This window comes from Leishmania braziliensis, chromosome 14 (genome assembly GCF_000002845.2).
Source record: "Leishmania braziliensis MHOM/BR/75/M2904 complete genome, chromosome 14".
Taxonomy (NCBI): Eukaryota; Euglenozoa; class Kinetoplastea; order Trypanosomatida; family Trypanosomatidae; genus Leishmania; species Leishmania braziliensis.
In genome coordinates, this window is record NC_009306.2 from 396,350 (window position 1) to 419,763 (window position 23,414).

Consider the following 23,414-nt stretch of genomic DNA (forward strand, 5'->3'; position numbering starts at 1 on the left):
TGGATGAATGTTACACACGCAATCGCCGCAGTTCGGAACACCAGCTTACACAGAGCTTTAGACTGCCCTAAAGGTGTGCAGCGAAAGGGCACAAGAGAGGAGCCTGGTGGGGAGGGTGGCGGGGAGACTTGAACAAGAAGCCCGGAGCGAGTTTCTTGCACGGAAAAGAATCATCGAAAGTGTCTTTGAGCTGGCGCAGGGGAGGGGGGAGGGCGAGGCCTCTTGAGAGAGTAGGCCTAGCGTGATGTCTTCCCCAAAAAAAAAGAATCATGCAAGTCACGTGGGCACAGCAAGCGCGCCTAAAGACTGCGGTAGGCGCGCGGGGAAGGAAAGACAATCACTGCTTTTAGCGACCGCGTAGGGTTACGCCAGTGAAATCTACTACTGTGATTTGCACGGCCGCTATTTTAACTTAGCGTCTATCCCTTCAACCAATACAGCTGTACAAGAGTGGCGCTGACTGAACGTGGCAATGTTCTGTTTTCTGTTTATCTCTCTTCCCAGCAATCGTGGCGATCATGTGTTGCGAAAATGAGGCCAGGGAGGCGAGCCGAAGTGCGTTTGTGCCTGGCGTGTCTGCTGCAGGCTGACCTGTATGCTGGTGGGCTGGTGTGACGAAAGACGAGAAAACAAAAATTGCCCACGACATTCAGAACTTGAAGGATTCTGAGAGAAACACTGTTATATGGGGGTGTTTCACTATGCATGGAGACTTATTTTCGCCAGTCTCTCGCTATATCTCACAAAGTGGCCTCTCGCAACCCAACAAAGGGTGACTGTGAGCGCGTGGAAAAGAAGGTGTAGTCTAGTTTCATTCCAATCCAGAGACAAAGATTAGCGATTTGAAGTTTGAGTTAATAATGAGGCTCTTCACGTTTACCCTTTTTCCTCACTAGCATACTTTTGTTGTAGCGCACCTGAGTTTTATTCTTGACGTGAAAGGTGGTCGGCAACTGGTGTAGAAGTCACGTGCTGGTACGGAGGTGCCGCTTTCTCAATCTCAGAAGTATGCACTTCCTACGCGCTTCAAAGTTCTTTGCTCTCTCTCTCTTTCTCGGGGCTCATTTGCTCTTGCATCTTGTGCCTTTTGCTTTTCACATGTAGTGGGTAGTATATGTGAAGGTGGACGAAGCGTTTGGCCATACACAATCGCACGGAGGCAATAGAGAAAAATGATGTCCACTAAGATCATACAAGAACTGAAAGAGTTGCCGTTGAATACAGTTGAAGATGCACAAAAGTTTTTCTGCATTACCGCTGATGTAAAACAGCAGGGTGTCACCCTTCCACCCATTAGCCATATGTTTTTCGCACGAGTTGACTCGGGCCTTCAATTTGAACCATACAACATTCGCACCATATGTCGTGACAATCGCCCGATGAACTACTACATTGTGACAAAGAATCATGTGATTCATGTCAATCGGCGTGATGGGGAGTACGACGTAGTGGTGCCCTTGGAGCAGTGGGTTTGCGAAGCAAAATGTTTCAGCAGAATCCGCAAAATAGCGTTTTTCAGAAACTACATTCTTCACAAAGCGCTCCGATGCCTCCTAGACAGCGCTCGGCGGGCAAAGTTTAGGAGAAACCGTGCCATTCTCTCAAAACGACTTTTGTTGGCGACACCGCCATTCCTAAATGACCTGATTACATTGCGGAGAAAAGTGTTCGATTTTCAATGGGCTCCAGTTATGGGAAACTTCCAAAAAGTTTGCTCTTTGCAAATTAGCGGTGAAAGAGGCAACGCCGCTGGGTTTTCAACTGACGAGTTTGTCAACATGCAGGCCGACTACGCGAAATCGCTCCAGCGAAAATTCTCATCTGTGTTGCTCGATATTTTGAGCGTTGTTATCGAGCGCGTGAAAAGCGTCACACAGCTCGTTTCCACAATGCGGGTGGTTGAGAAATACCCGGGTGCTACTGGAAGTGTCAACAAAGATGTCACTGCAAAGGAGTTCCACAAGTATCAAATGGAACAAAAACGTCTGGTCGTCGATTACGAAAAGCTGCCGTCTTATATTCGTCTCGTGCATCATTTTCAACTCGAAAGCATGTTTCAACAGGCATGTTCCACCTTTTTTAATTTGGAAAGCACCATGCGAAGACGAGTACAGAGTTTGCTTTGGCGGTTTCGAGTGGAATGCATAGTGGATGGTCAAAATACACTTTCTCTGTTTCCGTCAAAAGAGCAAGTTGTGGCATCAGTTGGCGCAGTTATGGACAAGTGCATCAATTCTCTCTGCGCTGCACCGACGTGCGTTGGATCTGAGGTGCTGAACGAGTTTACAGCTATGATTAAGTTAACATCTTTGCGCAGCGCGCTGCTTGGGGATGCCCTCATCTCCCTACACAAAAACGAAGTTCTCATGTTAATTGAGGTGGATTACGAGGAAGCAAAGAGCAAGCTGGCGTTCTACAAGCCTCTTGTGGCTGTTTCGCAGTTTTTAGGCGAGTGGCGCGAAGTTTCAACCCGCTGGGACTTTATTTTGTCCACTGAAGATTCCCTTTTGGAAGCGATTACGGAGTCCGAAATTCGCGGCTACGCAACAAAGGCTTACAAAGCGCAGAGCGAAATATTGAAGCTATCGACTCGAACCTACGGTACTATTGTGGTCGAGTGTGATAACACACTGGATAAGCTGGTTAACCAGCTGAAAAGCGTTCTGACCGATATCGAAGCAGCCCTGGGGAAGCTTATCAAGTTGAATCTCCGTTACTTGAAGTCAGAGTGTGACTCATGGGTGGAAGAGCTCAGTCTTCCAGACATAGTCCTTGGCCAATTTATCAATTGGTATTTGAGGCTGCAGGATTCAGGGCCTACTTTCGACAAGTTCTCTAATAGTGTGGCAGATTTACAGAATTTATATCGATTACAATCTGAGTTACGCGAAAAAGCCAACCCAGGCGTTATCAGTGAGGCGGAGGATTATTCGTCCTTATTGCGTGTCCCATTTCAGAGCGCAATAAGCGAGGCTCGAACATATTACTCTTCGACTTCTAGCAGGATCAAGGAAATGCTGCTTGCCGAGCACGCTCGTATCATCGAGTCCGTTACTAGCACGAAAAAGCGACTTGCACGGGAGTACAGCAATGAAAACACAGACAAAATTGGTGCATCAGTCAAACACAAGCTAGAGGCTATTCATGAGGGACTCGTACAGGTAAATTGCGAGGCAAGACAGCTGGACGCGTATGCGCAAGTTTTGGAAATGGAGACGTTGAACTGGTTAGAGATTGCTGTTACCGAGGACGAGCACCGAAAATTTGTGGAGCTGTGGAATGTGCACAAGGAAGCCACCGATTTGCGAAGCCGCCTTGATACGAAGGCTGTTGAAGAAATTGACGGTCAAGAGCTCAAGGATACAATAGTTTCACTGTTCCAGCGCGCATACAAGGCGCAAAAATGTACCCCAGGCGACGTTGCCGATAATTTAGTGAAGTCACTTGCAGTCGAAAAAGCGAATGTTCCTGTGTACGTTGAATTGTGCAACCCAGCTTTGAAGGAAGAGCACTGGTCGAAACTCTTTGAGAGTACGGACATTCCACCCATTCCACCCACAAAGCGCACGCTGCGTTCCCTAGAAACAGCTGGTCTCATGGCCAACGAACACTCGGAGGCCCTGCGCGAGGTTGTTTCCAGTGCCGTCGGCATTTACGAGCTGGAGCAACAGCTCAAGAAGCTGCAGAAATACTGGGCGGGGCACTTGTTTGTGGTCGTTCCCTACGTCGGGCGGACCAACGCATTCGTCGTAGACGCTGTTGATGTTACTCTTGAGGAGCTCGAAGAGCAGCAAATCGTGGTGCAGACCTGCATCGCTTCCAAATATGTTCCCCCCGTTCTGGCCGAAATGAAGGAATGGGAAGCCAAGCTTAGCCTGATCCACTCTGTTCTCGGGGAGTGGGTTGGGGTGCAGAAGACGTGGATGTATTTGGAGTTCATCTTCACGAGTGACGATATTAAGCGCCAGCTTCCAGACGAGTCTCTTCTCTTTTCCTCTGCAGACCGCTTTTTCAGCTCCCTGATGAAGCGCTGCTCCGAAGACCCACACATGGCGCCGCTGTGTCTTGAAGGTAACGGCGACACTCTGAAGAAGCTGCAGAAATGCACTTACCAACTGGACTGTATTCAGAAGAAGATTGATGAGTATCTTGAGACAAAGCGTGTTGCATTCCCGAGGTTTTACTTTCTTTCCAATGACGAGCTGCTGTCAATTTTGTCCGACTCCCGCAACCCACTGGCGGTGCAGCCGCACCTGCAAAAATGTTTTGACAACATCAAGACGCTGATTTTCGCCGATGAAAAGACTATTGTGGCCATGCGGAGCTCTGAGGGCGAGGAGGTGACGTTCACGCATCCCATCAAGGTGATTGGCAACGTAGAGAGCTGGCTGAACGATGTCGAGCGCGCGATGCGGGCAACTCTATTTGATCGCCTGGTCACGTGCCTGCGCGCGTACACGACAGAACACCGAACAAAGTGGTTTTTTGAGCACCCCGCGCAGTGTGTGACGACAGTGGACCAAATCGTGTGGACCAGCGAGGTGGAGAGCGTCATCACGGAGACAGGCAGCGGCGATTCTTCCGCGTGGTCGTTGTATCAGGACCGCTTTGGCGCACAACTTCTCCAGACGGTGGAGCTTGTGAAGCTCTCTCTCACAGCATTGCAGCGCACTGTGGTGTCAAACCTTATAGTGGTTGATGTGCACTGCAGAGATGTCTGCGCGGAGCTGGCCACTACCTCCCCTGGCGCGGCGCTGCAGCCGTGCTGCTCATTGCTTGATTTTGGGTGGCAGAAACAGCTGCGGTTCTACTACGGCCTATCGACTAGCGTGCATGGGGCCCGCGGCGCTGCAGAGACGGCCGACTGCTTTGTCCGGCACGGCGCGGCGGAGCTCCCCTACGGCTACGAGTACCTTGGCAACCAGCCGCGCCTCGTCATCACTCCTCTTACAGAGCGCGCCTTCTTGACGTGCACGGCGGCGCTGCACATGCAGAAGGGAGCTGCGCCTCAGGGTCCGGCCGGAACCGGCAAGACCGAGTCTGTCAAGGATTTGGGCAAGGCTCTTGCTCGAACGGTGGTTGTGTTCAACTGTTCCGACGGTCTCGACTACCGTATGATGAGTCAAATGTTCGCAGGACTGGCACAGGCTGGCGCGTGGGCTTGCTTTGATGAGTTTAACCGAATCGAGCTCGAAGTACTCTCTGTGGTGGCTCAACAGATGCTCGACATCACCACTGCCATCACGCAGAGACAGACGTTCATGAAGTTTGAGGGTCACAACATCAAGCTGCATATCAACTTTGGCGTATTCATCACCATGAACCCCGGCTACGCCGGCCGCACGGAGCTCCCCGACAACCTCAAGGCTCTCTTTCGACCTGTGTGCATGATGATTCCGAACTATGCCCTCATTGCCGAGATTATGTTCTACGCCGAGGGCTACGGCAAGGCGCAGTCACTCGCAGCCAAGATGATTCGCCTCTACTCATTGGCGTCGCAACAGTTGTCCAAGCAGGATCACTACGACTTTGGCATGCGCGCGGTCAAGAGCATTCTTGTCCTCGCTGGCCGACTGAAGCGCGCGGACCCGGATTCTGATGAAGAGCTGCTGCTGGTGCGTGCCATTCGCGAGGCTAACTTGCCCAAATTCCTTGTGGACGATCGTCACCTCTTCATGGCCCTGCTGCAGGATTTCTTCCCTGCTATCATGGACGTGTCGCCGGCGCCGGTGAGCGAGCTTATCCTCGACGAGGCGGAGTGCGTCTTGATGGAGGAACTTGTGCAGACGTCCCCGTCCAACCCTGAAACTCGGATGCGGCTGCAGCCCACGGAGAGGCTACTCTGCAAAACGCAGCAGCTGTTTGACACGCTCATGACTCGCCACGGACTGATGCTGGTGGGCCACACCATGACCGGCAAGACCACGGTGCGCGACACGCTTGCATCGGTGTTGACACGCCTCGGCCGAGTACTGGACACGACCCCTACCGCTGGAGTCGAGGGTAACGATCGTGGCAGCGGCCACCCAGGTCTCGGAGGTGGACTGGCCACGGCGCGGAAGCACCGGATTGCCGCTGCCCTGCGTACCCTCGATGCACGGTGCCAGTCGTACTTCACCGCCACCTACTCCACAGTCTGCAACCCAAAGGCTATTTCGATGACAGAACTGTACGGCGACGTCAATCCTCTCACACGTGAGTGGCAGGACGGCGTCTTCTCTGCGATCGTACGCAAGCTCGTCAAGCTGAGCGCAGCACAGGACGGACGCGTGGCGACGCGGCACTGGGTCGTCTTCGATGGGCCGGTAGATGCCGTGTGGGTTGAGAACCTCAACACCGTGCTCGACGACAGCAAGATGCTCTGCCTCGTAAATGGGGAGCGTATTCGCATCCCCGACACGATCTCGCTCCTTTTCGAGGTGCAGGACTTGCGTGTCGCATCGCCGGCTACGGTGTCGCGCTGCGGCATGGTCTACGTGGATGAAGAGTGCCTTGTCGACGGGTGGTCGCCGTTGCTGCAGAGCCTTTCCCAGACAGCCGCGCAGGAGCTCAGCGCCCGATGGCGTCACGACCGTTTCCTGCAGCTTTGCGAGTCACTCGTGCCGCCTCTGCTCCAGGTCGTTCGTGAGGAGTGCAAGGAGTACATCGGCACCTGTAACGCACAACTGGCGATGAACCTCTTCTACTTGATGAAGGCAGCGGTGCAGCAGCTCCAGGCAATGATCGAGGAGGATCGGCAAAAGGAGCAGCAGCATAAGCAAGATGACGCGGCCGAGCTTGCGTTAAACACCCACGCACCGCTGCAGTTAGCCAGCTCCGCGGTACGGCGCTATTCTCGCCGCCGCAGCTCGCGGGGAGCGCGCGCCGCTGTCCTCGTGCGCGGGGATTCCGTCTTCGATGCGCTGTTTGTGCAAAGCTGTGCCTGGGGCCTCGGCGGCAACCTGACAGAGTCCACGCGCGCACGTTTTGCAGCAGCGATGCTGCCACTAGTCCGAGAAGAGGCGCTCTACTTCCCCACGGACGCCGAGGCTGAGGGGTGTGGTGTGTTCGAATACGGAGTCGACTTTGAGACTGGCGACTGGCGACGATGGGCAGAGATGGTGCCAGAGTTTCACTACAACGCCAGCGCCTCCTACTTTGACCTCCTCGTGCCGACGGAGCAAACGGCCGTGCTGCAGTATCTGTTGCACAGCGCCACAACAACCCACCATCATACACTGCTCAATGGCTTGACGGGCACCGGCAAGTCGTCCACAGTGAACAGTTACCTGCTGCAGTCGCTGCACACGGAGGATGTCGCGAGCTCTATTGCAGCCTTCCGCTTCACACTGTCTGCCCAGACTTCCGCTCAGGCGCTGCAAAACACGATTGAGATGAAGCTAACGCGGCGCAAAGGCGACCACGAGTTTGGCGCTCCGCCCGGTAAGACCATGATGGTCGCCGTCATCGACGACTGCAATGTGCCGCAGCTGGAAGAATATGGGGCGGCGCCGCCGGTGGAGCTGCTGCGGCAGATGATTACGCAGGGCGGCTTCTACGACCGCAAGCGACTCTTCTTCAAGGAGGTGGTACAGACGATGCTGATAGCATGCTGTGGCGAGCCAGGCGGCGGCAAGAACGAGATGACGCCTCGTTTCACATCGAAGCTGCTCTGCTTCTGCGCCCCTCAGCTGACGGAGATATCGATGAAGTCCATCTTCTCCGCCATCTTGAAGGGTTTCTTCTACGCACGCGGCTTTGCGACCGAGGTGGCTGCGCTGGCGGACGCTGTCGTCGACAGCACGCTTGAAGCATATCGCCGCATCGCGGTGGAGTGCCTGCCCACCCCAGACAAGACACACTGCACCTTCAACTTGCGCGATGTTAGCAAAGTGTTTCAGGGTATTTTGCAGATCAAGCCTGCTCACTGCGCATCCCCTCAGGCCCTCGTTGACCTCTGGAGTCACGAGGCGTCGCGCGTTTTCCACGATCGCCTAATCGACGACACCGATCGTGACTGGTGGTGGCACTGCTGCGCCGAGGTGATCGAGAAGCATTTCTGCGGTAACGTCACGACCGCCAACGCAGACGCGGCCGACATAGACGAGGCGCTGCCCACCCCGGATCCTGCACAGCTCGCGACCGTCTTGTACGGCGCCTGGGTCAACCGTGATTATCAACGCATCGGCCAAGAAACGTCGCTGCAGGCGGTGGCGCAGCAGCACCTGGCCGAGTACAATACTCAGAGCACCACATCCATGAATTTGGTCTTCTTCGACCAGGCAGTTCAGCACTTGTCTCGCATCTGCCGCATTGTGAGTCAGCCGCGCGGCCATGCATTGCTCGTCGGCGTTGGCGGAAGCGGCCGCTCCTCGCTCTGCCGTCTCGCCGCCTGTATGATGAATATGGATGTTCAAACGGTTCACATCGCGCGCAACTACGGCATCGCAGAGTTCCGGGACGAGGTGCGGAAGGTACTGCTAGACAGTGGCGCACGGGGCAAGGAGGTGGTTTTTCTCATCTCGGACTCGCAGCTGGTGCATAGCGAGATGTTGGAGGACATTAGCAGCCTTCTTAACACTGGCGAGGTGCCGGGTATGATGGGACTGGAGGACATGGAGACGATTGTGCGATGCTGCCGCGAGGCGTCGCTCGCTTCCAATCGCCCCGATACACGCACCAGCGTGTACGAGTACTTCGTCTCACAGTGCCGCGAGCGGTTTCACCTGTGCCTGTGCATGTCTCCCATGAGCGGCGTCTTCCGTGACCGGCTGCGCATGTTTCCTGCGCTGGTGAACTGCACTACGATTGACTGGTTCTCGGAGTGGCCGCAGGAGGCACTCCGCGCCGTGGCGCAGTCGACGCTGTCGAGTGCTTCACAAGACGGCGCCGCGGGGGTTGGTATAGACAAGCTGAGCGTCCTCATGGTCTTCCTGCAGTCCACCGTCAAGGACGCGGCGGAGCGGCTGTACGCGCAGTATCGACGGCGCACCCATGTGACCCCGACCAGCTACTTGGCCGTGCTGACACTATACAATACGATGTATCAGCAACTGCGGCGCGACCTGCAGGCCAGTGCCAGTCGCTACCGCAATGGACTGGAGAAGCTAGACACGGCAAACGCGACGATTGCTCAGCTGCAACAGCAGATCCGCGAGATGCAGCCTGGCCTGGCAGCTGCTGCAAAGCAGGTGGAGGAGCAGAAGAAGACCCTGTCTATGGAGCAGCTCGAGGCGAATCAGATGAAGGAGGCGCAGTCCAAGGAGGAGGCGGCGGCGCAGCAGCTCATGAATGAGGCGGAGTTGATCCGCCGCGAGTGTGAGGAGGGGCTGCAACACGCGTTGCCGGCCCTCGAGGCAGCCAAGCAGGCTCTTGAGACGCTAAGCGCGAAGGATATCCAAGAGATCAAAACGTTTACGACGCCGCCGAGCAATGTGGAAAAGACGATGAATGCCGTGCTTGTTCTGCTGGGCGAGAAGGATGGCTGGGCAAGTGCGAAGACGTGTCTCGGCAAGTTCGACTTCATCTCCCGCTTGACAGGGTACCCACGTGATTCCATCGCCCCCTCGTGCATCCGAAGGCTCTCTCTATTCCTGCAGGATCCGGACTTTGTGCCGGACGTCATCGAGAAGACGTCGCTGCCATGCCGATCCATGTGCATGTGGGTCCATGCCATGTACAAGTACTACTTCGTCGCCAAGGAAGTTGCGCCGAAGCGGGCGCGGCTGACGGATGCAGAGAGGAAGGTGGAGGTGGCCCACAAAGAGCTGCGGTCGAAGCAGGTGGCTTTGCAGAAGGTGCTCGACCGCATTACCGCCCTACAGGATGCTGCTGCTGCGGCACAGGAAAAGGCGAACCATTTCCAGCGGCAAATGGAAATCGCCATGGCACGACTCGCGCGCGCCGATCAGCTTATCTCTGGACTCGCCTCCGAGCGTGTGCGTTGGAAGGCGGCACTGGTGAAGGTGGAGACGCAGCTGGGCTGCGTGGAGGGTACTGCAGCACTGGCCGCCGGCTGTGTGGGCTACCTCGGCCCCTTCCCACTGGACTACCGAGAGGTGCTAGTGGAGCGGTGGCGTTCGCAATGCGCGACGCTGGACATTCCCTTCGACGCCACCTATTCCCTCGAGAGCATCGAGGCGGAGGCGACGGTGCAGCAGTGGGCGCTACAGTCACTGCCGCGTGACACGTACTCCATCCAGAACGCTACGATCCTTCACCGGACGACGCAATGCTGCTACATGATCGATCCACAGGGACAAGCGAATGCGTTTGTGCGTAAACTGAAGCGCAGTCGCTCAAGCGGCGCTGCAGGCCTGCTGCAGCTGAAACTGAACAGTCCGAACTTCATGCGGCAGATAGAAAACGCCGTACAGAAGGGACAGGTGGTGCTTCTTGAGGATGTTGGCGAGACACTCGACGCAGCGCTCGATCCGGTTCTGCTAAAGCAGGTGCGCCGCGTGGCTGGCCGCGATGTTGTCACACTTGGCGACCGCGAGGTCACCTACGACGACCGTTTCCAGCTGTATATTACGACGAAGCTCGCGAACCCGATACTAACGCCTGAACTGCAGGTGAAGCTCACAGTGATCGACTTCACGGTAACGCGAGAGGGGTTGGAGGAGCAGCTGTTAGCCGACATCGTCGGCTCAGAGCGGGAGTCGCTCCAGCAACGCGGTGACCGCTGTGTCATCTCGATCGCGGCGAGTCGCGAGGAGATTGCGGCACTCGAGGCCCAGGTGCTGCAGCAGCTGAGCGACGCCACTGGTGACGTCCTGGACAATGTCGAGCTCATCCAGGTGCTGCAGACCTCGAAGGCGACATCCGAGAAAATCGCTGTCGAGCTGGCCGCGGTGGAAGAGACGAACAAGACAATCAACCTCACCCGTGACGTGTACCGCCCGCTGGCGGTGCGTGGGTCTCTGCTGTACGGCGCGATTACCCAGATGGCCAAAGTAGATCCCATGTACGACTACTCGCTGCCATTTTTCAAGAACCTGGTCGTCTCCGTCTTGGTCAGCACGCGGCACGCGTGGTTGCAGTCGCAGCAACAGCATCACCAGTCCTCGATTTCCACCTCGTCCATGGTTCTCGGCAACGGCAACTTCAACGGGAGAGAGGCACATAGCTGCCACGTGGGCCTTTTGCTGACAGACGGCAACGGTGGCCTGCCTGGCGCGAACGCTGAGGAGGAAGAAGAGGCTGTCGCAGCGATGTCCAAGTCAGAGGTGGAGACGCGCGTCGTGCTGCTCGTGGAGGAGGTGACGTGGACGAGCTACCGTGTTCTGTGCCGCGGCCTCTTCGGTACCCACAAGCTGCTCTTCAGTTTCGTATTGGCAACGACGCTGCTGCGCGGCATGGGTCAAGTGACGAAGGAGGAGTGGGATTTGTTTCTCTGCGGCGGAGCAGGGCAAACGCTGCCGCCGGCCTTTGCAGCCGCCAACGGAGAGGGCAGCGACGGCATGACGGTACAGCGCCCCGGCTACTTGTCAAGTGGAACGTGGGTGAACTTTGGCGCCATTTGTGGCCTCGAGGCCTTTGCCGAGGTGTGCAAAACCTTCATCGCATCGCTGGCGGACGCTTCTGACCACGGCGGCGCGGATCTTTCTGGCGACGGGCCGCTGTCGTGGACGTCGTGGTTTACTGAGACCTACGGGGCGGAGGTGCTGACTCGGCTGCCGACGTCACTGGCTCGACTGTCGCTGTGGCACCGTGTGATGGCCGTGAAGATCCTTCGGCCAAACAAGTTCCACTACATGGCGGCTCAGCTCGTTGCAGACACGCTGGGGCAGCGCTACACCATTGCACCTCCGTTTGACCTTGAGGAGGCGTTCCTGGACAGCACCAAGATGACACCGATCATCTTTATCCTCTCCGCCGGCGCCGACCCGACCTCACTGTTCGTCAGCTTCGCTGAGGAGCGCGGTTTTGCTGGGCGCAAGTACATGCTTTCCCTCGGCCAGGATCAAGATGTGCGTGCCACGCAGATGATCCGGGACGGGCAGCGCGAGGGCGCATGGGTATACCTGCAGAATTGCCATGTGTACGCATCATGGATGCCGCAGCTGCAGGTGCTTGTCGAGAGCATGAACCCGAATGAGATACACGCGGACTTCCGACTCTGGCTGACCAGCAACCCATCGCCGAGCTTCCCTCCGCTGGTGCTGCAGGCAGGCCTGAAGCTCACGCAGGAGCCACCGATGGGTTTACGAGGAAAGGTGCTGCACACACTGCACAGCGCCGTGGTGGCGGATGTTTGGGCCGCTGCCGCTGCTGCTGCCACAGACGTCGGGAACGTCGACGCCAACGACACGTCCGACTCTGCGACGCCGCTGGTTGGCTTGCGAAGTGGACAGCCCTCCCCCGAGCTACAGCGACTTGTCTGGACACTCGCGTTCTACCACGGTACTCTTATGGAGCGGCGGCGCTATCGCCCGCTCGGGTGGAACATTGCCTATGACTGGGGCATGGCAGACTTTGAAGCAGGGCTGGCAACGCTGCGGACGGCTCTTGCTCGCTGCAAAGATGGCGGTGCAGGCGCCGCCACAGGTCTGCCGACGGAGGAGCTGTGCTACATGCTGGGCACGATCGACTTCGGTGGCCGTGTGACGGACGAGTGGGATGCGCTGTGCCTGCAGGTTCTGACGCGCCGCTTCTTCGACGTGGATGCGCCAGGGACAACGTCGCAGCAAGAGTCATCGCAGGATGCCATCATGCCACCTCCGTTCCCCAAGGATGGTGTCGCGTACGCAGAGCTGTCGCAACTCGCCGAGGCTGCCTTTGCCACTGGCCGGGTAAGCCGAGAGGATGGCGAGAGGGAGGAGGACAACGGGGAGAGTCCTGCTCGCTTCGGCTTGCACGACAACGCCACTCTCTCGGTGGAGCAACAGCTCTCATTGGGTCTTGTCGACGCGCTTGTCTCGATGAATGCCGGCGGGACTGTAGCTGGCACGACTGGTACGCAGCGTGGTAGCGTCAGTGACAGCGCCAGTGGAGACCACGGCAAGGACGACACCAAGACGAGTGACGGCGGAGAGACAGAGAATCCTGTTGCTTACGTGGCCCGAAAGTTGTTGGCGCAGCTGCCCCCTTTGCTGCCTCGCAAGGAGGCCGTGCTGGGCAGCATAACGTCGCCCACCAAAAGCGCCACAAGGACCACGGTCAGCGCAGTGGCGGACCCCGCGCCGTTGCAAACCTTGCTTTCCCATGAGACGGACCTGTACAACCGCCTTCTGTCCACCATGCAGAGCTCGTTGGCAGAGCTGATTCGCGCTCTCAAGGGTGAGGTGGTCGTGACGTTGCAGCTGGAGCTAATGATGCAGCGGCTGGCCTTCAACCAGGTGCCGGAGGCGTGGACACAGGTCGGCTACCTAACCCTCAAGCCGCTCGGCTCCTTCATGGAGGATCTCCTGCGTCGGATACACTTCATGCGGCGCTGGGGCGAGGCTGGGCCACCACCGAGCTTCTGGCTCTCCGGTGTCTTCTTCCCTCAAGGCTTCGTGACAGCGCTATTACAAGCGCGGAGCCGAGCGCTGCAGGTACCCATAGACTCCCTGCAGTTGCGCTTCCGCGCTCTGGCACCGAGTGAGGCGGCCGAGGTGTTGGGTCTGATGACTGCCTACGAAGCGGGCACCGACGACAAGGCGTGGGCCGTGGTCGGCGCCTACGTGAGTGGCCTCTACCTTGAGGGTTGCGGGTGGGATGCGGCACGCGGCGGGCTCGTGGAGGCCTCTCCGGGCGCCCTCACGGTGGAGTTGCCCACGATCCACTTCGAGCCTGTCATGACGTCGGAGTCGGCCGCCAAGGACTTCAACGCATCCGCGGCGGCCACATACGTGTGTCCCCTCTACAAGGTGCGCACGCGCGCCGGCACCCTGTCCACGACCGGTGTCTCCACCAACTACGTGACCAGTGTGACGCTGCCGTCACTCGACAGCGTTCCAGGCGACCACTGGACGTTGCGCGGCGTGGCCGCTCTCTGCGCTTTGGATGATTAGTGACGATGATGCGGTGTGCACTCCAACCAAGGAGGAAACAGAGAGTGCGCCGTGAGTCACTCCGTTACGATCTCTACTGGTGTGCTCAGCTCACCGGCAGGTGTGGCGAGGACCTCAGGTGGACACTTGACGAAGACGTCTTAAGCACTTTGGAGTGGCCGCACAACCGTAGCTAACAGCGCAAAGGGAGGGAGCGGGGGGGGGGGGGATGCGTGGCGGACGGTGACTGAGGCGCGCGCTCTCTCTGTCTGAGCGCTTCTTCGTTTTGTCGCCTCTCTTTCCTCCTCGTCTATTTGCTCGTTTGGGAGTGTGCGAACTCGTTGGCTGTGTGTGTGTGCGTACGTCTCTCTCACATACGCCACTGTTTCCCTCCTTTTCGGCCACCTTCTTGTGGATCCCTCCTGTGTACGCTTTCTTCTTTTTCGCTTTGGTATCCGGCGCTGTCGCTGGTGGAGGCTTTGTGTTGGTGGGCCCACATTACCGCTGTGTGGGTCTGCTGTGCCCCTGTTGGTGGTGGTGGTGGCCCTTGGCTTCTTTGTACAACTTCTGCCCTCTCCCTCCTCTCCTCCTCACCCGCCCCGTACGGAGGGTGCTCTTTTTGTTGTTAGTGTCGCGTGTATTCGTGTCATGCGGCACACCGTCTCTGCTCCTTCCGTCTTGCGTGCTTGGATTTTGGGGGTTTTCACTCGCTGATTTGGTGTGTGTGTGTGTGTGTGTGTGTGTGTGTGTGTCTTTTCTCTGCCTGTCTCTCGTTGCTAGACTTTTTTTTCCTGTGGCTTCTTTGGGGCTTCTATTTTGCTGTCGTTGCCGACATAACACTTTATCTCATCGTGTAGGGGAGGTGGAGACCACTACCACCTCCCCTCCCTCTTCCCTCACACCCACGTAGAGCTCATTTCTCTTTGCCTCTCCACCCCCCTCACCTGCTCTCTGAAAGCGGCACCACCCCCCTCGTCCTCTGGTGAAGTTATGTACAGTAGCACCCAGCCATCCACCCAATGTAGCGCGTGCTTCCACCACTTTCCTTCGAAGCAAACAAGCCCACCCAAACAAAGATGAATACATAATAATAATAATGGGGATGCGAGGCGAGCAGCAGAGGAAGAGAATCGAGCACACTTCCCTCTCCCTTTCTCCGAACCCACACGAGTACTGCAATAGGGCGTCTACTAAGCGGTCCTCGTAACTGATGCGCCTTTGGACACGCCTTTTGCTTCTGTGCGCTCAGCAGAGCAAGCACCGTCAGCTTCATGTGAGGGATATGTGCATGGGTGCCCAGCCACGCACGTGTGCCGTGGGCCATTGTAGTCTTCTACTCTTTCTCCCCCCCCTCTCTCTCTCTCATCTTGCTGTCTTCACCCACCAGTGTGTACATACGTAGAAGCGAATGAAAAAAATTGAAAACCAATAGCCAAAGCACACCTACACACACACATCTACAGCGTTGACGTGTCACTCCCCCTCTTTCTGTCTCCTCCTTTCTCTCACCCACGTCCCTTTCCGACAGGCCACTTCCTACTCGCTCTTCCCGTTCCAGCGGCAGCCCCCCCTCCCTCCGCAACAACAACAAAAAGAAAGGAGAGCAGAAAGCAGAATATACACGAGCATCAACAGTGACGATAACAATACTCTCTCACGGGTGGGTTGCGTCTCTCTCTCTCTCCACTCCTCATTTTTTCTCCTTTTCCTTGCCCCTCCCTCTCTCTCTCCGTCCTCCTTCTTGCTCTCCTGAAGGGGCTTCGCCGTGTGTCTCTCGGCTTCCTCTCTCCCAATTTTCCTTGTTCGCACAATTTTCTTTCCTGACGTTGGGACTGCTGGCCATCCACCCACCACCACCCACTATCCCTGTGCCTCTCCATAGTGTCCCCCCTTTTTTCTTTTTTTTTTTTTCTGGTCTTGTTTCGGCATCGTTGACTCGCGTGTTGTGCTTCGTTATATTTGCTGCCTCGTCTTTTTTTTTCTTCTGCTTTGGCTCACACGTTTGTACGTTTTCTGTGGACGTTTTCCCTCTCGGTTTCCCCTGTGCCCTTTGTGTGCTGCCAGTGCGTGTGCGTGTGTGTGTAAGTGTGTTGGCAAAGGCCTCGACAGCGCTCTTGGGCTTGATTGTTTCCCTCTGTCTTTCTCAAGTAAATATTGCCTCCTCCCTCCCCTTTTTTCCCCTCTCTTTCTCCCTTCTACCCCTTCTACCCTTTTTCGACCTTCCTTCACTAGAGAGCACGACGAGAAGGTCAACGAGAGTCCGAGGCTGAGGCCGAAACAAAAAAAAGAGGAAGGAAGGAGGGCGTGGTATAGCTTCACGTCCACATCATCTCGCCTCTTCAAAGATACCCACAAACACACCACACATTCTCTCTCTCCCTGTGTGGGTGTTTATATGCCCCCCCCCCTCCCGGGTTGCAGTCGGTGCACGTTCCTGGCGTAAGTCGCGCTCAAAAGCACGGCGACGATCACCACCACACCGAATACCTAAGAAATTCGACCGCGGGTAAATACAGCAGCGAGCCGACCAACCAGGCGTTGTTGGACAAAGGTGAAATAGATTGAGTTTCAAGGGGCGTAGTGGCGCTGATTTAGAGATCACTGCCACGGGGCAGCAGCGAAGGAAGAGGATGAGCTCTAATCAAACGGCCGCAGCGTCTCTGGGGAGCGGTGCGTACACCGCTAGCAAGCGCTCTGCTCGAAACGTGTTACCAGCGAGATCCGCCGCAACGACTTCTACCGTTACTGACGGCCTGACTTTTAAGGGGGGTGGCGCGGCGGCCAGCCAAACGTCGACCACCACCCGACCCTCGTACCCTGATGGTGCTACCGCGAACGGCACCAGCCACTACCACCACAGCAGCGGGGTCGAGGACAACGTCAACACCGCTAACGGCAGCAGGGATGAGCCGAAGAGCAATACTGGCAGCAGCACCTCCGGCAGTGCTGCTGCGACCACCGAGTCTGTCATTGAGGAACTCAAGGCTCTCGCCAAGTCGATGCTGGAGGCGACGAACGCGGCACGGCGCCGCACAAGCTCGATCGAGCAGCGAAACTCATACGAGGCTCTCATGCACGCCATTGAGAACCGCGTGAATGCCGATGCAAGCACCACCACTAGTAACGAGGATAAAGACGCGACCGCTTTCACCGGCGGCTACACAGGAGCACCCACGACGGTGGCCGCCGCGCCCAAGCACGTTGATCCCATTTCGCCTAACGGCGTTTCACAATTGGAGCGACTCTCGGGACATCTCATGGAGCAGCTGACCGACATTCCAGCCGCGCTATCGCCCGGGAGCGGTGTGAAGCAGCAGTCGCAGCAACTCCCACCGACACAGCTAAAAAAATTCGGAAAGGAAGAGTTGGCGGCGGGAGCAGTGAAGACGGACGCGACCGTGCGCGGCAAGCAGGAGCCTGCGGTGTCCTCACAGCAGAAGCAACATCTGCAGCGTCAGCGTGCGGATGTGAAGCACCACGCCGAGGTGGAGGAAGTCGGCGCGGAGGAGGCGAATGAAGAGGGTCCAGACGAAGACAACGGTGCGCAGGTGCAGTCTTTGGCAGTGTTGCGCTCGCAACCGCCAATAATGCGACGCCGTACTCCCACTACGGCACTCGAGGCAGACGAGGACGAGGAGGATGATGACGGTGCTGCTTACGACGGAGTCAAGACCCAGGTGCTCTTCAAACCGGTCAATCGTGCCGCGTACCGCGAGGTGGTGGCCTCGACCTGGAAACCGGAGGGCTTGACTCGCCGCATCAGTGCCACCGGTAGTGGCGGTCGGCAGCACCACAATAGCAACAGAAGCCGCAGTGCAAGTGAGCTCAAGGACAGTCCCCATCATCCAAACTCGGGTGACGACGATGATGAGGCGATTATGACGGTGGCGACTCGCAACAAGGCAGACAGGACGGCTGGGCAGAAGGCGGTGTCTATGAAGGTGTATCGTGTCCCCTCGTTCCCGTACGGCGGTGGTGTGACGGAGAAGCAGGCTCGGCTCCTACAGCGACTGTTCGACGAGTGCATCCACAACGGCGAGCACCTCAGCTCCAACGCCACTGGACCTGTTCTCATTACGAAGCGTGATTTCGACTCGTGCAGGTACGATGAGGTCCCTGTGGCGAGCGCGCAGCGGGACATGACATCCTTCCAGCCAAGGTCGCCCTACGAGTTTGTTGTCGAGGTAGAGCGCGACGTTCTCTTCGACGCTGTCAAATCCCGCGAGGAGCGTCGCCATCGCTTTCGGCAGCTTGTGCGCGAAAACCGCGCGCCAGCCACGATGGGTACGTTTAACCTTCGCGTCATCATGGACCCATTCAAAACTGGCTTTGAGGAGGAGAAAAACTTCCCAATCGTACCCGGAACCGTCATTGCTGGTCGCTACGAGATCATTCAGATGTTGGGCAAGGCTACCTTCAGTCGTGCGGTGCGCTGCTACGATCTACAGGACCCGATCTACGACGATGAAGAGGACGATGGGGAGGAATACGAGAGCGATGTCGATGGCGACGATGAGCACGGTGACTCTGCCTTGCCGACAGATAAGGCCGAGGATGCGGCTTGCACAGACAAGACAGGTGCGACTACCTCCTCTTGCAAGGAGTTGGACGCCGCAACCACGACCAACACTAGTAAGCGACATCGCAAGGCTGACCCCACCGTGACGACCTCACGACTCGAGTGCGAGCGCAAGCGCAAGATCCTGGGCTACGGCCAAGTTTGTCTGAAGATTATCAACAATACGAAGGACTTCTTTGACCAGTCACTGGATGAGATACGGTTGTTGACACTACTGAACCGCCAGAAGGACCCCGATGATGCGCATATCGTCCGGCTCATCGACGCCTTCTACTACAAGGAGCATATCATGCTCGTGACGGAGCTGCTACGCGAAACTTTGTACGACTACGGCAAGTACAACCGAGAGGAGGAGGAGGAATTCTACTTCACCGTTCCTCGCCTGCGCCTGCTGACGCGGCAGATTGTCGAGGCGCTAACTTACGTGCACTCCCTCAACCTCATTCACACTGACCTGAAGCCGGAGAACATCATGTTTGTCTCCTACAGCCGCTGCATCGTCAAGGTGATTGACTTTGGCAGCAGCTGCTTCCTCAGCGACCACCTCAGCTCCTACATCCAGAGCCGCAGCTACCGGGCTCCAGAGGTGGTGCTGGGCTGCGACTACGACGGCCGAATTGACGTGTGGTCGCTTGGCGCGATTTTGGTAGAGATGGTCACTGGCGACGTGCTGTTCACCTCGGATACCGTGCCGGAGATGCTGGCGCGCATTGTATACGTCTGCGGCACGCCGTTCCCGCGGCGGATGCTGTGGGAAGGTCGCCACACAAGTGACTACATCAACAAGTTCGGGTGCATCTATGAGTACGGCGGCTGCTCAGATGGGCAGCGGGACCACCCCGAGAAGGGTGACACCGACGATGGGGAGGAGCCGTACTGCCTTTACACGCCACTCCCGACAATGGCGCCGCACACATGCGCATCTCCGAGAAAATCACGAGCTGCAGCGACACCGCTGCCGCCACGGACGGAGACGGCCCCGTACAGCGTCTTGCGCGAGAAGCTAGCCGCTGCGAACATGGTGGATCCGGAGTTCATTGCGTTTGTGGAGGCGTGCTTGATGCTTGACCACAAGAAGAGGCCGACGAGTGCGGAGCTGCTAGAGCATCCCTTCATCAGGGATGTAAAGGTGTGAGCCAGGGAGAGAGGAACAAGAGGCACAAGGAATGAGAAAGCGAGTAGGAACGGAAGAGAGGATTGACAGTCTTACCTGTGCTGCCTGGCCGATTTTTTCGTTTTCTTTTTGCACTTCTTCCGCCTCTGTGCTGGTGCTCGCCTCTCTCTCAGGTTGTCTTTTCTCGGAGTGGGAGTGCCGCTGCCTGTCTGTCTCCGCGTGTAGTTGCCCTCTACCCCCTCCCCTTCGCAGTGTTCTCGGCGCGCAAGGGCATCACTGACAGCAAGTGAAGGGGCAAAAATAGAGAGTAAAGTCTCGCGTGCCTCTCTTTTGTTTCAGCTTCTCTTACCTGTGTTTTTGGTCATTACGCGCTCGCTCTCGTCGTGCATTTAGCACCTTTTGCTGTCAATCCCTCTCTCCCCCTTCCCTTACGGTGCTGTGTGTGCGTCATAAGACATCACCGCTCACTTCCGCCACCTTTTCACCAACTCTCATGTTTTTTTTTTTTTTCCTTTTATTTGTTTATTTCTTTGTTGAGAGTGAGTACTCTCTTCCAACGGGGAGGAGGTGGCCGACGCATGTGACCCTGCAACAAAGATGCCGAGCTCACTATCACCAACTCAACGAGGCCAGGCCACCTCCTCTTCCCTTTTCGTTCTTCAGCTTTGCGACTCTCGCTGCGTGGTGCTACGTTGTTCACGATTTTTTTTTACTCTTCGCTTGCTTTCTTCCTGCCTTCGGGTTCTGTTCGCTGTGCGCGTGCTGTGCGCTCCCCCCCACCCCTAACCTTTCCTCGTTGCCTTCAGGCGATCATTTTTATTCTCCTCTATTTGTCTTAGAGTTGTTGTAGGTAAGGATGGTGCTCTGCCTCTTTTTCGTCGCTGGTCTCCTGCTTTCCTCGCCTTATCTCGTTCTCCTCGCACCACGTCTCATGACTTCCCTCATCTTTGTATTTTGTTTGTTTCTCAATGGGGATTGGCAAGGCGCAGAGGCGATCCGGAGAGCGCATCGCCCCAGCGACTTGTCGCTGCTGGAGCGCCTTCACCTTCTTAGACATGTGGTTGTTGTGGATAGGGTGGCGTGCCCGTATGTTTGTGTGCCCTCTGGGCCGGTGTCCTGACCCTTCTTCCGGCTCTCTCTTACCTCCATCTCGGCATTTGCCCTTTTGTGCTTCGGTTTGCCTCGTTGAATGGCTGTCCCATGCCAAGGCTGTACTCCTGTGTGCATGCGTCTGTGTGCATCTTTTCGATGTCTGCGTTTCAGGATTGCTGCTGGTGGTGTATGTGTGATCATCAGGGCCTGTCGAATGGTGTGTAGATGCGTGTGCTGAAGAGGAGGGGGAGGTGGGGGACTTACTCTTAGAAGATAAGTGTTGTGTGGAGAGCACTCAGAGTGCTGTTGTTGTTATTATTTTATTCCTATTCCGCCTCTTATTCCCCTCTCTTTGTGCGTGTACGTGGGCGAGGAGGGGTGCGTGCCCCTATCGGTGTATGGCTCTTTCTCAGGGATGGAAGAGAAAACGGTTGAGCAGTGACCCAGACTAAAATAGCGACGGCGATCCACCAGGGCGATGCCCATTGCAGGTACGTGCGCCTCGTACAAGCTGAGGTGTGTGTTGCGCGCATCGTGGGCGAGGGTTGGCTGAGGCACCATGAACACATGCATGTGTGTGTGTGCGTGTGTGTCTAGCGAGTCGCCTTTCTTCCGCGTCCCCTCCCTTTTCTAGGTGAGGCACATTCTCTGGATGCAGAAAAGCGCCGTGAGCACCCCCAGAGAGGCAAGTAAATGGGCTGCATATTCTCCTCATTGCCCTTGAGCTTCATTTATTTCACAGGCATTCATGAGCTTCTTGTGGTTCGTGCCTTTAGTCTTTCCCTTTTACAGTTCTACCTCCTCCTCCTTGCTCCGTCTTTTCGATCTGGCCTGCTCCTGTGCTCCCATCCGTCTGCCATGCGGAGTGCCTCACGTGCGCCCAGTTGTGCGACGATCAGTACAGAAAGCCAAAAAGAGAGAGAATGAGAATGAGCGGTGCTACCATCAAAACCTTCGCTAATAAAACTAAACACAGCGGGTAGTTGAAGGGTTTGCTTCTTCTTCCCCCCTCCCCCCACCACAACACAACCCAACACAACCCAACACAACACAACACAGGTAGCCGATGGGTGCCCTCGTACCACTGACACAGGCGCCATCCCAAGTGTGCGTACGCTCGCCCCACATCCTGCAGCGCCGCGTGTGCCGGAGGTGGGAATGGCTGACGCCATTACCGCTTCTCTTGCCACTGCTGCTGGCCGTCGTGGTGCTCCTCTCTTCTCTTTCCGACGCTTCAATCTCTTCGTGTCTCTGCCGAAGCAACACACGTGGACAGCGCCTTTGCCGTGATGTGCACCTGATGCTCAGCAGCAGGGAGCTATTCTACAATAGCAGCGAGATGGACAGGTGCGTCGCACGACCGCGCGCCAGCTCCGTGCCCGGTGTACTGATGGCGCACGCTGCTGCAGCGGACTCGACCGCAGGTGACGGTGATGAGCTGGCGAGCGACGCCGACACGTGGGGAACCATCTCTATGAAGAGAACGCTGGACTACGACTCGGGGCTGAAGCCATTCATGACACCGTGGCGCGAGGTACGTCTCGCTCTGCGAGATGCGGGCTGCTTTTCGACGCTTGCACTGCCGCGCTTGACGCTGCCAACAGACACGGCGGGTCCTCGCCTCAGCGACGTTGCCCCGGAGTCTTCCCCAACCCTTCCTCCTCTGTGCCGCAAGCCACTAGTGCTGATGAGCGGCCGGGCGCACGACTGCCCCAGCTGCTCCAGCTTTGTCTCCGACGTGCTGGAACACTACCGAGCAGAATGGGAGTACATACGTGCTCACGTGACTCTCGTCGACGCTGGAGATCCGATGACAGACGAGCTGGTGCGGAACCCGTACCCGCTGTGGTACAACTTGACTGAAGTAGGGCAGTTGCTGACGCTCACAAAAATGTCTGAAGTAAGAAAGGCTGAGGACGACGTCGCTGCCGCTTCGTCTGGTGAGAGCAGCGCCTCCAGGGCTTCCCCTCACGACGTATCCCAGGGGTTACAGCAGTCGGAAGCCGACGACTTCACTGTCTTTAACACGGGCCTCCGCCACAAAGCCGCCCTCCTCCTGCAGTCTCCAACGGTACAGGCCACCCATCAGTGGTCGCGGCTCGTAAAGCGCGCATTCGCTGGCCAGTCTGAGTATGTGCTGCGCATCATCTTTGTTTACCCGCACAACGCCAGCGTCATGCGCGATGTCGTGAACGAGGAGGTCACCGTTGACGGAAGTCAAGCCGACTATCTGCACTTTTTCAGCAAAGCCAAGCCCTTCTTTCACTCTGTGAAAAAGGCGGTGCGGGTAATGGAGTGGCTGCTGCGATACGGGTGACTACTGATGGCGTGCTTGCCTGCGATGACACTTGGGTCTTTGTGTGCGTGTATGCGTGTGGGCTCTCAGGTAGTAATATTCGCTCCCCTCACTTCTCTCGATTTATATTCCCAAGTCTCACATTGCTCTTTTTGACAGCACTCAGCTTCGTGTTGCACGTGACACGCAGCTGCCTGTGTCTGGCGACGGAAATGTGTGGGTATGTGTTTCCACAGTGTTGTGCAGACGTCGCAGCAGGAAATTGTGGCTTAGTGCTGCTGTCGTGTGCTGCGCCTGCCGCTCATGGTGGGCTCAACTGCTCGCCCCCTTCTCCTTCTGTCCCCTTTGCCTGCTGCTGCCTGTGCTTGCTTGGTACCG

The 23,414-nt window shown here is 56.8% G+C and overlaps 3 protein-coding genes across 3 annotated transcripts; all 3 read left to right on the plus strand.

Moving 5' to 3' along the window:
• Positions 1-1,172: 1,172 nt before the first annotated feature.
• On the plus strand, positions 1,173-13,976 carry LBRM_14_1050 (putative dynein heavy chain; the record flags this gene model as incomplete). The annotated part of the gene is made up of 1 exon (XM_001563343.1): positions 1,173-13,976. The coding sequence occupies one exon, from the start codon at positions 1,173-1,175 to the stop codon at positions 13,974-13,976; it is 12,804 nt and encodes a 4,267-aa protein (XP_001563393.1).
• A 2,609-nt stretch (positions 13,977-16,585) lies between these two features.
• LBRM_14_1060 (putative protein kinase) lies at positions 16,586-19,669 on the plus strand (the record flags this gene model as incomplete). Its single annotated transcript, XM_001563344.1, has 1 exon — positions 16,586-19,669. One exon carries the CDS (start codon positions 16,586-16,588, stop codon positions 19,667-19,669), a length of 3,084 nt encoding a protein of 1,027 aa, XP_001563394.1.
• Positions 19,670-21,806: 2,137 nt separating this feature from the next.
• LBRM_14_1070 (conserved hypothetical protein) lies at positions 21,807-23,057 on the plus strand (the record flags this gene model as incomplete). The annotated part of the gene is made up of 1 exon (XM_001563345.1): positions 21,807-23,057. The coding sequence occupies one exon, from the start codon at positions 21,807-21,809 to the stop codon at positions 23,055-23,057; it is 1,251 nt and encodes a 416-aa protein (XP_001563395.1).
• Positions 23,058-23,414: the final 357 nt, after the last annotated feature.